This window comes from Palaemon carinicauda, chromosome 23 (genome assembly GCF_036898095.1).
Source record: "Palaemon carinicauda isolate YSFRI2023 chromosome 23, ASM3689809v2, whole genome shotgun sequence".
Lineage (NCBI taxonomy): Eukaryota > Metazoa > Arthropoda > Malacostraca > Decapoda > Palaemonidae > Palaemon > Palaemon carinicauda.
Window position 1 is genome coordinate 77,627,120 of NC_090747.1, and position 13,228 is coordinate 77,640,347.

A 13,228-nucleotide genomic window follows, 5' to 3' on the forward strand; every position below is an offset into this window, starting at 1 on the left:
CTCAGTAGTTTCTCATCGGGTTGAGGCAAATCTGGGTGAAGAGCTCTCAGGAGTCTCTCATCGGATCAAGGTGCTCGCTGGAGTCTCTTGTCTGGTTGAAGAATACTTGGAGAGGCATCTAAAGAAGAAGGGCATCTATGAGAGGAGCATAAGGAGGATGTACTCGCTGGCAAGTCGTCTCTGAAAGTTCTGGAAGATGTAAACCGCCTATGCATCCTCCTATAAAGAGGCAGGATCTGGCAGAGATTGTGGAACAAGCATGTGAGCATATTCCAAAGCTACACTCCAAATAAGAACTCAATCATCATTGGCAAGGGTTAGGCACTCTCTTCTTGGACCTCCCATCTGGAGAAGAAGGAACTGATGGGCACTTTTTTCAGGAAGGGCACCTAGGAGAATCATCTCCCTCCAAAGCTGGACTGAATATTACAGCAGGCTTCTGCAAAGACACTGAAGGGCCAACATCTTTCACAGCAAGGGCTACTTCCTGCTGCTGCTGGTGTCTGGAAACAGGGGCCTGCTTCAGCTGCTCCTCAGAAGGGGAACCTGCCAAACCCAAGAAGTGCCACAGCACATGTAAGGCACTGTCAACCCAGAATAAAAGCTTCCCATGAGGAGAAGCCCCACCTGTGTTAATAGGGGAAATGGAAGGGCCGTTTTGAGGCCAGCCCAAAGATTAAAGAGTCACCACTCTTATCGGATAGGCCCAAGGAGGAGACCATTGGAGAAGAGAAAGAAACTGAGGAAAGAGTACCCGGGATGGAAGAAAAGGTTGAGCCTTTTTCTACCTTGACAATAACACCAAGGCAGAAGAATCCTTTCTTGACTTCTTCCTCCTCCAACCACAAGTCCCATTTGGAAGAAAACCACTCTTTGTACCTTGCACTCATAAAAGTACAGCAGGTCTTAGGTGGCACTCTCAGATATTTCTGCATATCGGTCAGCATCTTCAGCAAACACGCACAAAAAGTAATACAGTCATACCTCTCGACACGAAAGAATCTGCTTACAAAATTTTCACGCTGCGAAACGAGATGCGAAGGATTTTATGACTCGCACCGCAAAAATATTTCGTGCAACTAAAGGAGGTATGGTACGAGAGCCCGACCGTCTCTGAGACTTATTTTAAAATTAGCGCCGCCAGCCCGTAAACTCGCCACCATCCTTCCGTGCTCCCTTTGGTTATCTCCCTACTCAGATGCTAGTTACAGCCATAAGATCCTGCTGTCTCCTATTGGTTAGCATCTACTGTACTGTATCCCATCATGCATCTACGCATTGCGTTCCTCAGCCATTTTGTTTCGGCAGCGCTATCATACGCACTGACTTTGTGTCTGCGATTTCACTTTTGTGGCTATTGTACTGTATCATGTTGCGATATTACATTTCTCTACTATATTAGCCCTGGGTTCCAAGAAAGTGGCGGATGTTTAGTGAAAGAAGAGGATGATGCTTTCTATGGAGACAGAGATGGAAATAATCAAGAAATACAAAGCTGGCATGTGGTTAAGTGTGATCGCGAAGGAATATGGCCGAAATCCATCTATAATACGACCGATCCTGAGTCCTTTCAGGAAAATTTTAAGAAACAGGCAGAAACAAGCTTCTTTGGATAGTTTTTTAATACTAGTAGGTCAAGAGGAAGCTCAGTGATCCAAAAAGAAAGAAAAGGGGCAGTGATGAAGAAAATATGTAATTAAATTTAGAAAATACAAAACGCAAAGTACATACATACATATACCAAGGCACTTCCCCCAATTTTGGGGGGTAGGGGAAGTGGCTTGTATGTACTTTGCGTTTTGTAAAGTAAAGTAAAAAAAAAAATAATCTTGTTTATCGTAAAGTTGTCAGTATTTTCTGGCTTTTGTTGATGTGTTTCCTAAAATTAAGTGTTAATGATTTCTGCAATTTATCAATGTTTTGTAAAGTTAAATGTCTGTTTTTTGCCACTTGTTAACGTTTTCTGCCGTTTGTCATCCTTCTCTACCGCCTCGCCACTTTGCTCTCAGACATCGCTTCACTCCAAAGGTAAGGTTCCACATTTTTTTTTACTGTAAGCTCTAATTATACATTTTTTACAGGTTACTAACGGTTAGGATATTATTAAATGATCCAAATGATTGTACAGTACTGTATTTCATTGAGTTTAGTGGAGTTTAGCCTTCTCTTAAACATTCAATGTGGTGTTTTTTTAGAGCCTGGAACGAATTAGGCTATTTACATGTAAAAGGTGACTCAACATGAAAAAATCACAGTACAAAGGCCACTACAGAACCAATTAATTTTGTGCTGTGAGGCCTTACTGTATTTGCTAATATTCACGGTCAGTAAGACTTTCCTTCAGTGCTGACGGCTGAAATCAAAGTGGCTTGTTAGCGAGCATGTGGGGGGGGGGGAATTTGCTTCCTTGCTACTAGACTGGTAACTACTGGTCAGTAGTTGACATCTATTAGTAATTTTTAATTGCAGTATTCCAGCTTCTCTGATATCATTCTCCTATGTAAAGGACAAAGGTTTGAATATGTGAGAACAAATTATATTATATTTACCAATATTTTACTTAAATATCAAATGTATTCCTGAAATCTACTCATTTCTTTTATGCTAAGAAAGTGACTGCTCCTACATACCACTTGAGAGGTGCATAACTTTGGCCATTTTGCTAAGAGTGGTTTCCATCTTGCTTTGAGTCGTTTCCATTTCATGACCAAAGTCATCCAGCATCCTGGAAAGAAAGACATAAATTAAAATGTTATAAAATTAATTTGAAGTTTTCCTGGCTATGCAAATGTGACTCCTTTAGAATAAGAAATGTCTTTAGGGGAGTTGAAATGGCCATTGAATTTTAGAACAAGGTAGTTGACAATAGGTGGTGAGTGCACGTAAGTATCCCCACCCAGTTTCCTGTCAAGACTTCACGCACGTAAGTATCCCCACCCAGTTTCCTGTCAAAGACTTCACTTTTGACCTTCAGCTCAGGACTGGTAGGGGTGGTTGAGGTTGGAAGTTTAACTTTAAAGGACCCAGGTTTGTATAGCTAGGAAAAATAAAAATTACAGTACTTTTGAAATTCATCTGTTCCTATGTATATACAAACCTTTAGTCCTTTAAATCAGGAGACATAAACTGGTTGGGTCTTGTTCTACCATGGAATATGCCAGTCACCCTGGCACAGTATAGGAGTAAGGCAGATGACTCCAGCAATCTCCAATCTGCCTAAGCATAAGTAGGCTGATAAGGCCTTGCAAGTACTTGACTATGCATCTGGTATTTGGCCGATGAAGGAATCTCTCATGTCCAAAGCAGAGATGTAATCTGGAATGAAATACCTGGCCAATGGATTTGATATTCATTCCACCATCCTGCCCTTCATTAAAGGAAGATTGAGGAGAACTAATTCTGACAGATATAGTCTTACAAAAATGGAGCTCAGATATGTAGCTTACCATCATCAATATCAGATCCAGAGGGTAAAGGTATGTCCGCTTCATCCCCAGGTGGAAGGAAAGTAGAAGTAAAAGAGCTAGTCATTCTACATTTTATCCAGACATACATCAAACACATTACCATAGACAAGATGCTTCCTGTCCCAAGTAGGAGCTGTGATGGGGTACCCAACTACTTAAGCAGCCAGCACAGGGTCAAAGGACTTGAGGGTATAATCCCCCTAAATAGATGGCAGTGAAGGTTGTTTAGCACTTCCAAACTTCTGCCTTCAGCACCTGGCTGACTGCAAGATTCATTCTTTGATAAGGCCAATATGGGACCAAAACCCAAACTTCATGAGCTTTTGTCCAAGTTGATCCGATCAACCTTTTGGCCTTTTGATAGGGCTCACAAAACCAGAAAGAGACAATGTTGTTTGATACCTCTTTCTTGGTTCTGGCAATGCTAAGGACCAGACATGGAAATTAAGGCCTGAGATGTCAAGTCATCTTCAGATAGCACCACAGAATCTTCACTGGACATAAAATAATCTCCTCAGGATTAGCAAACGGCATTTCATGTACTGCGGTGATGGAGATTGTGTGCCGATGGGTTCTAGGTTTTCACCACGTATTTGAGCACAAAATTAAAGGATACCTCCTTCCAACTATCAGTAGGGGGTTATCACATAAGAGAGTTTGCACAACTTGTCTACTCTTTTCACCTATGGTAAGGCTAGCAAACAGAATCTTGAGGGTCATACAGTATTAAGAGAGACAATTCCCACAAGGAAGAGAGGTCTATGCTTGTCAGTCAACAGATAAAGCCTTAAGACTGAGTAGTGGCCTTTCTCATATGTAAATGAGAGGTATTTTTCTTGTAAAGAAAGAAAAGAAAGGACAATCCCTGCTAGAGATTCTACAAATGGAGAGGTACCCCTTTATTCCTGGTAGACAACTGCAGAAGTCTGTCCAAAGTACCCAGACCTCTCTTGTGCAGTTCCTTGCTAAAGGCCTTTAGCTCAGAAGAGATGTTGGATAGTCTGCAAGACTGGATTGAAAACACCTCTAAAGATGGGGCAGGCAGAAAAAGTGTGTTCAATAGGCATAATGCTCTCAAGACCTTGACCAAATTGGCTAACAGATCATGATATCACACAGCTTAGGGTCATCTAGGAGTCACCAGAGTCATCATGAGCTCTGGAGTGACCAACACATGGCTCTTCTGTTGGGAAGTCGGGCTGAACAGGGGAAAGGTGTAGGCTTCCAGATGATCCAACTGATATTGGAAGTTGCCCTTGAACACTGCCTATGGGTTTGGAACTAGAGAACCGTAAACTGGTATTGGTTCCTACATCCTTGCATAATGAAAAATATTTTTGCTTTGTGGGTCTCACAAGGAATCAGTCTGTTCACCCCACAAGGTAAGAAGTTTTCTGCTATGCAAGAGTGTACGGACCACTTAATCCAATAACCAGCCCCTAGTGACTGTAAGTGTCTACTAGTACATGATTTTGGTCCCTACATCCTTGCCTAACGGAAAGGCTTCTTGCTTTGTGGGGCTCACTACGAATCAGCCTATTCACCCCACAAGGCAAAAAGCTTATCTGCTAAACAAGAATGTATGGACCACTCAATCCTATAACCTACCCATGGAGACTAATAGTGTCTACTAGTACATTCCTCTTGCCCTGAATGTATCTGGCTGATGCCTTTATGGTGTGGCTCACCATCCAGATGTGCCTCTTCTTCGTCAACTTGCAAACAGGGAGGGAAACCATGCCTCCTTGCTTGTTGACATAAACTACTATGACGGGGTTGTCGCTCATCAACACTAGCCGAGTACCTCATGAAACTTAATTGGAATGCTTGCAATACCACAAACACTTCTCCAGGACGTTGATGTGCAGATGCTTTTCTTCTGCTGACAACGTGCCTAACACAACTACGTCATGCATGCTTCTCCTTAGATGCAAATGAGACCAGTTGCATGTCAGGAGGCAGGGAGTCAAGTGGAGGCTCCCTTAGCAAGTTTATCTTCATCCACCCACCATATAAGATCTGCCCTTAGCTCTTGTTCCACTGGAACAGGATAGATTAGTGATCTTTCAAACACTACTGAAGGGATTTCTGGTGGAGATGCCAGTGAGGAACAAACTTCTATAACAATAAGGTGGCAAAGACTTGCAATGTTAAGCAGGAAGTACTGTTTTGGACAGAAAGGGATGAACTACCTACATGAGCTTGCTTATGAGATTGTCAAACAGACAAATTCTCCCAGCTGTCATGTCTATCAGAATTCCAGGTACTTCAACCTCTGCTTGGGTGTAAGATTAGAGTTTTCACAATATATCATGATCCACAGATCATGACAAAAGGAGAGCAGGCAATCTTGATCCTATAGCAACTGCCTCTTAGAGGAGGCCAGGATGAACCAAGTATCAAGATAGATAAGTTCATGCAAATTAGCCCAAGCTGACATCATGTGAACACTTAAGTGAACACCTGGGGAACATTGTACAGTTCAAAACACAATTCTTGAATTGTTACACCACTCAGTAGAGGATGAAGCAGAGGCAATTCCCTCCGAGAGGACTGATGGATAGACAATTAGAAGCACACATCCTTAACATCCACTAAAAGCAAGGCATCTCCAACATCTCTTCCCCTGTCAACAAGGTAACCTTCCGTGCGTGATGTTGGAGGATAGTTTGAGAATGCTATCAGTCTGCTAGATAAGGGGGGAGGGGGGCAGCGGTCCTGAAAAGGTGACAAGTAACCGTCTAGTAGAACACTCGCTACTCAAAGCTCAGCCAAGTGTTGCTGCCCAGTTACCCAATGGTATAATAGCAATCTCCCTACTCGTGGCAGCAGGAGAGACAGAATGCCAACTTTAGTGTCTCAATCTTCTCCCCTCAGCCTCCCTTTGTGAACTAGCCAGGTTGGGGGCCAAGAAAGGGCTGTGTAAGCATAGATACCCTTTGAGAAGAATTTGCAGGTGGTCCTGATCAAGGTCTAGAGAAGGCCATGGTAACCTTCCTCCTCACTGATCACTCAAGCATGGCCATATCCAAGGAGTTGGCCACAGACACCTTCGAAGGACCTGGACCCTTCATAGTTACTGCGTAGTTGATCTGGGAGTCCTGCACTTCTCCACCAACACCTGAATGTTACTCTTTGGTAAGAGTGACATGGACCACCGCTGGATCAATCAGTTTTGAGAATCGGGACATAGCATCCCTCCTCTTCAAAACCTAGTTGGACCAGTAGTTTGCTGACTTGTGTGCCAAAAAGGTCATTGCTTTCCCACCAGTCAGTATGACCCTCCTGTACTTCTCCAAAGAGTTTGGGGTTGATAACCCCACTGACTTTGCAAAGTACATCACACTGCCTGACAATGGTAAAGAAACAAAACTGCTTGGAGGGTGGCCATGGTTGAAGTCTAGCTGAGAAGAACGTGCATTCTCATCCGAGTCTCACAGGGAAGGCTCCTCGCCAGCACCGACGAGTTTATCAGTAGAGGTAATAGAATAGAAGACTCTGGCACATAGAATCTCTGCTGATAGTTTACTCAGTCCACGGTCATACTAGCAAGATCCGACCATAGCAGCTTTAGACGGTCTCAACTCCCTGAAGGGCACCAAAGCGCCAACCAGTGACTAAAGTTCTAACTGAAGCTGGTCCCATAGTCACCACACCCAATTTGTTGCAGTCATGTAGGAGTGCAAGAACCTCTATAAAGGAGCACTTAGACTCTTGAGTCTTGCATTTTCAGAAAGGCAGAATTGCGAATGCCCTATTCCCTAAAAAGTACCTAGAGCTCAGCAGGCTGCTCAGTGCTCAGGAAATCTATCTCCCACCATGAATACCAGTGATCATGTCCAAGGATAGATCCAGAAACATACTACAGACAACCAAGGAGAGCACATTTTTTGGCATCAACCAATACAAAGACAGAAGAAGTATCTTGTAACCTTCTCCTTTTTTTTATTGGGATGGGAAGTAAGCCATGGCTCCATGGACATGAATACAGGGCTGTGACCTGTAACCAATTGACCTGTAAGTGCCGGCTGCATGCTAGTGCACAATGAGGTCCTCAAGAGGGGCTATCCTCTCACTTTGGTGTACTGAAGTACTTTACTTCTGATCAAGAAGGGAGCAGCTCTCCCCCCACCAGGTTTAAAAGTTGAAGGAGGGGGACAAGCTCCTTCAATACATAGCCAATGGAAAGAGTGTACAGGTCCATGCATATACGACAAGGCTCGGCTCAGAACAGTCCCCAACTCCCGACAACAGGGCTGGGAACAGTACCCACCTCCCGAAAGACAGGCGAGATTGCCAGGAATCCTACGGGACTTCTTATGATTGGAATTCCTAGACTCCTAAAACTTCTTGATTGAAGAAGCATCAGACACAGGAAAAAAGGAAGAATAGGTGAAAGAGAAGGATCATGCTCACTTCTTCCTCTAACCACCCTTCCTCCCCAGCTCTGTAAACAGAGGCGTCGAGGTCTGAGCTACTATTGACAATGACACTCCCTTGCAGGGAGTAACCACAGATGTTGCTTAGACAGGAATCTCAAGGCATCACAGGACTGAGGTTAATGGCACAGAGATGGGTAACAGGTCCGTGGGGCACCTTACGGACACTGGTCTCACTGACACAGGTCATTGGCAGAGGGTCAAGCAATGGGGGCCTCTTCTTATTTCACAGCAGCCTCCATTTCATGCGCTTTACACTCACTAGATTCATTGGGGGGCATAGGAACTGGAGACACTGGGGAAGAAGTAGCCAGCTACCTGCTCCTTCAAAAATGACAAGGAGGAACTACCTGCACAACCTAAGGTGTCAACACATTGCATGGCAACAGGATAGCTTTCAACACACTGGGGGAAACTCCACACGCCACCAGACCCTGAAGCACACGCGTACGTAGATTGCTGTGTATCATCAGCATCATTATTATTATTATTATGATTATTACTTGCTAAGCTACAACCCTACTTGGAAAAGCAGGATGCTATAAGCCCAGGGGCCCTAACAGGGAAAATAGCACAGTGGGGAAAGGAAAAAAGGAAAAATAAAATATTTTAAGAACATTACCAATATTCAAATAAATATTTCCTATATAAACTATAAAAACTTTAATGAAACAAGAAGAAGAGAAATTACATAGAATAGTGTGCCCGAGTGTATCCTCAGGCAAGAGAACTCTACCCCAAGACAATGGAAGACTATGGTACAGAGGCTATGGCACTACCCAAGACTAGAGAACAATGGTTTGATTTTGGAGTGTCCTTCTAGAGAAGCTGCTTACCAAAGCTAAAGAGTCTCTTCTTCTCTTACCAAGAGGAAAGTAGCCACTGAACAATTACAGTGCAATAGTTAACCCCTTGGGTGAAGAGGAATTGTTTGGTAATCTTAGTGTTGTCAGGTGAATAAGGACAAAGGCAAATCTGTAAAAACTAGCCAGACTATTCGGTGTATGTGTAGGCAAAGGGAAAGTGAATCGTAACCAGAGAGAAGGATCCAATTTAGTACTGTCTGGCCAGTCAAAGAACCCCATAACTCTTTTAACGGTAGTATCTCAGCTGATTTGTCTAATGTTGTTGTTGTTCGATACGCATTTTAACAAGAAACTCGTTGAGAGTTCATTGAACAGTTTTTTTTTTTCTTTTTTTTTTAAGGATTTTCTGATAGGGAGCAAAATCATATCAACAATACTCTGTTAACTAAACGAAAGCAAAATCGTTATATCAACAGGACCTTGAAAACAGCTGACAACAAAACCAAAATAAAAACAATTAAAATTGCTGTTGTTAAAATACATCTCTAATTGATAAAAGAAAAGTACAAAAATTATTAAACAAGGTTCAGATAATATAAAAAAAACCAGGATTATTTTAGACATCTTTCAGTTCATATACGTTATGTTGTCGGCTAAAGCTACATATCAGCTGACAAAATCGAATGACGTCTTAATCCCTGCCTATGATCAAATATAGATTTAAGCAAAGTAAAAGTTTATATTGTGTGTAGTATTTACCTGACATTTTCTAAAGAAACAAAGGTTTCTATTAAATCTGCACAGTGCGTGTATTTTAAGGCACCTGAGAGAGAGAGAGAGAGAGAGAGAGAGAGAGAGAGAGAGAGAGAGAGAGAGAGAGAGAGAGAGAGAGTGTTTTTTTTAACTTCAATATGTATCTTTTGATATAAAATTAATTTTGAATAAATAACCATTAGACTAAAAGGAAAAATATGTTATGATCTGTTATTTATTTACCGAAATGACAGAAAAATTAAAACCCTAATGCGTTTGATATGCACATGCAGTAGCATTGGGCATTCGTACATACCACACAGTTCAGTTCATTGTGATTTTCAACTTAAATATGTATGTACTTATTGATATAAAATTAATTGTAAATGAATAATCATTAGACTAAAAGGAAAAACGTTACAATCTGTTAATTATTTACCGAAATGAAATAAAAATAAATCGCTAATGTGTTTGATATGCATACGTGCAGTAGTAGCATTGTGCATTCGTATATACAATACAGGTTCGTTTGTGTTTTTTTATATTGAAATTGTACTTATTGATACAAAATTGATTGTAAATAAGAAATCATGAGATTAAAAGGAAAAAAATATGAGAGGAGGGTGAGTAGGGAGAAGGGGGTGACAGCCAACAGTGGTGACGAGAGTGATGCGTCATAGTGTGTAAGTACATGCGTAAAACCTTATCTTACTATGAATTAAACACAAGTATAATACGAATATGTATTTTTATTGTTTCTGTGACCTTCAAATATATTAAAAATGTGTTTGTTAAGTTTCATAGTAACAGAGTCCCAAAATCGACAGAATTTCCCAATGTCCAGGAACGTAACACCCCATATTATCATTATTTCTTATGGAGAAGTTATGTTCCGTTAACACGACACCTCCAAGAGCATAACCCTCGTATTAACAGGAAGTCAACTGCATTTAGAAGCTTCAGAGGGCTGCAAACTCGATGGGGAGAACATTGCTAAGGATGAGGCCAAAGACCAAAGCCTTCTTTTCCTCTTCAAAGCAATCACTTGCCACTGAACAGGAGGTCATGGGGATGATTTCGAACAATCAGGCCCCCTACAAGAAGCACAGAGTCTGGATCTATAACCAATTTAACCATTAACCAATTACAACATCCATCCTTTCCACTGTATTTACAAACATCCTGTTTTGCCTTCACAATAAGAATGAAATCTGTAATCAACCATTCTACTGAAAGAATAAATGAAAAAGATTATCAGCATTGGTTAGGATGTAACGCTGCTTCCATACTAGTTACGGCTGAAAATAAAAGTGACGAGTCTCGTGTGTGGTCTTGTTTCCTTTGCAGAATTAAATCTTTCGTCACAGAAAAGTGGGTGGGGCTACTCACCCTAACTCACCACTTATTGTTAACTACTTCGTTAACGAATTCATTAGCAACTGAAGACATTCCCTATTCCAATGGACAAAAGGTTTGTATACCCATACGAACATATTAGACTGAAGCTTCAATTTTACAGGTTAAGTACCACATTAATGTCAAACAATGTTAAGTTTCAAGAATATGAAGTTATGCTTCAATGAAACCAGGTATTGAAGAGCGCAGCAAAGATCAGATTGACCATTAGACTTATCTGTAAGATTTTGACCAAAAATTGAGGCATCCTATGAAAGTTTTATTTACAAATAACATATTTCATTAAAATTAATTATTTGAAAATTTACTAAAGTTAATTGTAGGTCCTCCTTTAAAAGGGATAATTGTAGGTCCTCCTTTAAAAGGGACAGCCCCATCCCCCAAATATAAGTAAAAATTTCTATAGATCTCCCTATCAATACAATAAGCTGTCCCATATGTTGAGAATTACAACTATGCGAGGTTGCCGCCTTATCAAAAGGCTGTCTAGGTGAATGTATGGCTTCCTTTATTCCCATCATCCATCTCACCTGGGAGACTACCATGAACCTCAAAGAACCTTTTTACTACTATGCATGGGATGGACGTCATGAGACGCTAATCAACCCATTTAAGTATGAAAATCCTTTTAATATCAAAAATTTTAAACAATTTTTATTTTTCCTAACATACTCACCGAGAACTACTTTCTATAGGAGAGTCACTTGACCTCTCAATCTCGACCAAGATTTTCCCGCGTTATCCCCCTATCTCGCTCCATATAGTTTCTACCCCCGCCGCCAGGATACGCCCTGAGGGCAGGATTAGGGCAGGTCACTGCCTTCCCGGGTCAGCATCCTCATTAAGTTCGACGTTTAGCCCAACTCGGCAATGGAAGAATGGCACTCGGGGACGGACGGGAGGGCCATTACCCGAAAGTAGTTCTCGGTGAGTATGTTAGGAAAAATAAAAATTGTTTAAAATTTTTTATTTGTTCCGACACAATATACTCAGCGAGAACTACTTTCTATAGGAGACTTACACCTTAGGAGGCGGGAGAGCCATTTTGCCACTTGGTCTGGCACATAGTGCCTGGAGGGCTAAGGAATGCGGGGGTACAGAGAGCGGATAGAGGGTAACTGCGGAAACCTTACGCTTATATTTTAAGACTCACCTCTTAACATCTTCTCTACTGAATCTTCTCCTGAAGAAGTAGGGACGAGTCTATTCACCGTTGGGGACGTCTTCTAGCCTGCCGCTACACAGCTTGAAGGGCGGCGATGACTGTCCCAATGGAGAATCCATCCAAAGACTTTCTTGAATAGTCTTTGAGATAGTGGGCAGTGAAGGTCGACTGGTGCGACCAAGTGCCGGCCTGTAGGATCTGCCCCACTGCCATGTTTCTCTCAAAGGCCAAGGAAGTGCTCAGGCCTCTGATGTCATGGGGGCGGGGAGTGCCTGGTACTGCCACCTTGTCCTCTTCATAAGTCCTAGTGATGACTTGTCTCAGCCAGAAGGAAATAGTGTTCTTGGAGACTTGCTTCTTATTAACACCGGAGGAGACGAAGAGGTTCTTGGCACCTGGGCGGAGATGAGCCGTCCTTTCCAGGTACTTCCTGAGCGTCCTGACTGGGCATAACTTCAGGTCTTCCGTATTGCCTGTCTTGGGGATGGCCGGAATTGAGAAACCTTCAAACCTCGGGTCCCAGACTGCTGGGTTCTGAGTCTTTGCTACAAAGGAGGGTACGAACTTGAAGGATACCTCCCTCCACCCTTTGGAGTGTGCCACGTCGTAGGACAGACCATGGATCTCACCTACTCTCTTAGCTGAAGCCAAGGCTAGCAAGAAGACTGTCTTGAGGGTGAGGTCTTTGTCCCCGATATCTTTGAGGGGTTCAAAGGGAGGACGACACAGCATTTTCAGAACCTTGGCCAGGTCCCATCTGGGCACTCTCCTGGCTTGAGGAGGACAGGACTGCTCGAAACTTCTAATCAGCATCGCTATGTGTCTCGAGGTCCCCAGGTCGATGCCTTTCAGGAGAAAGACTTGGCCTAAGGCTGCTCGTACTCCTTTAATAGCTGGGATTGACATCCCTATTTTATCCCTAAGGTACACGAGAAAGTCAGCTATGTCAGGGACCGAGGCTTTAAGAGGTCTTATGTGTTTTGCCGCGCACCACTTCGTAAAGGCGGCCCACTTCGCCTGGTAGACCACGGTAGAGGATTTTCTTAGGTATAGGGACATCCTCTTAGCTGTGGAGGAGGAGTACCCCTCCTTCTTCAGGAGCCGCTCGATAGTCTCCAGGCGTGAAGGCGAAGAGAGAGAGGGTTGTCGTGGAACTTGAGGAAGTGAGGTTGACTCAGCAGA

The 13,228-nt window shown here is 42.6% G+C and overlaps 1 protein-coding gene across 4 annotated transcripts in view; it reads right to left on the bottom strand.

Annotated features, from left to right (window-relative positions):
* Positions 1 to 13,228, bottom strand: part of Syx6 (Syntaxin 6) — a 200,465-nt gene that overhangs the window by 12,398 nt on the left and 174,839 nt on the right. For all 4 annotated transcript variants that reach the window (XR_011039583.1, XM_068347086.1, XM_068347085.1 and 1 more), the window contains exon 7: positions 2,631 to 2,725. Coding sequence is in view for 3 of the 4 variants with exons in the window: in XM_068347086.1 (XP_068203187.1) it covers positions 2,631 to 2,725 (95 nt within the window). In the remaining variant the exon portion in view is untranslated. The remainder of the gene's footprint in view (positions 1 to 2,630; positions 2,726 to 13,228) is intronic.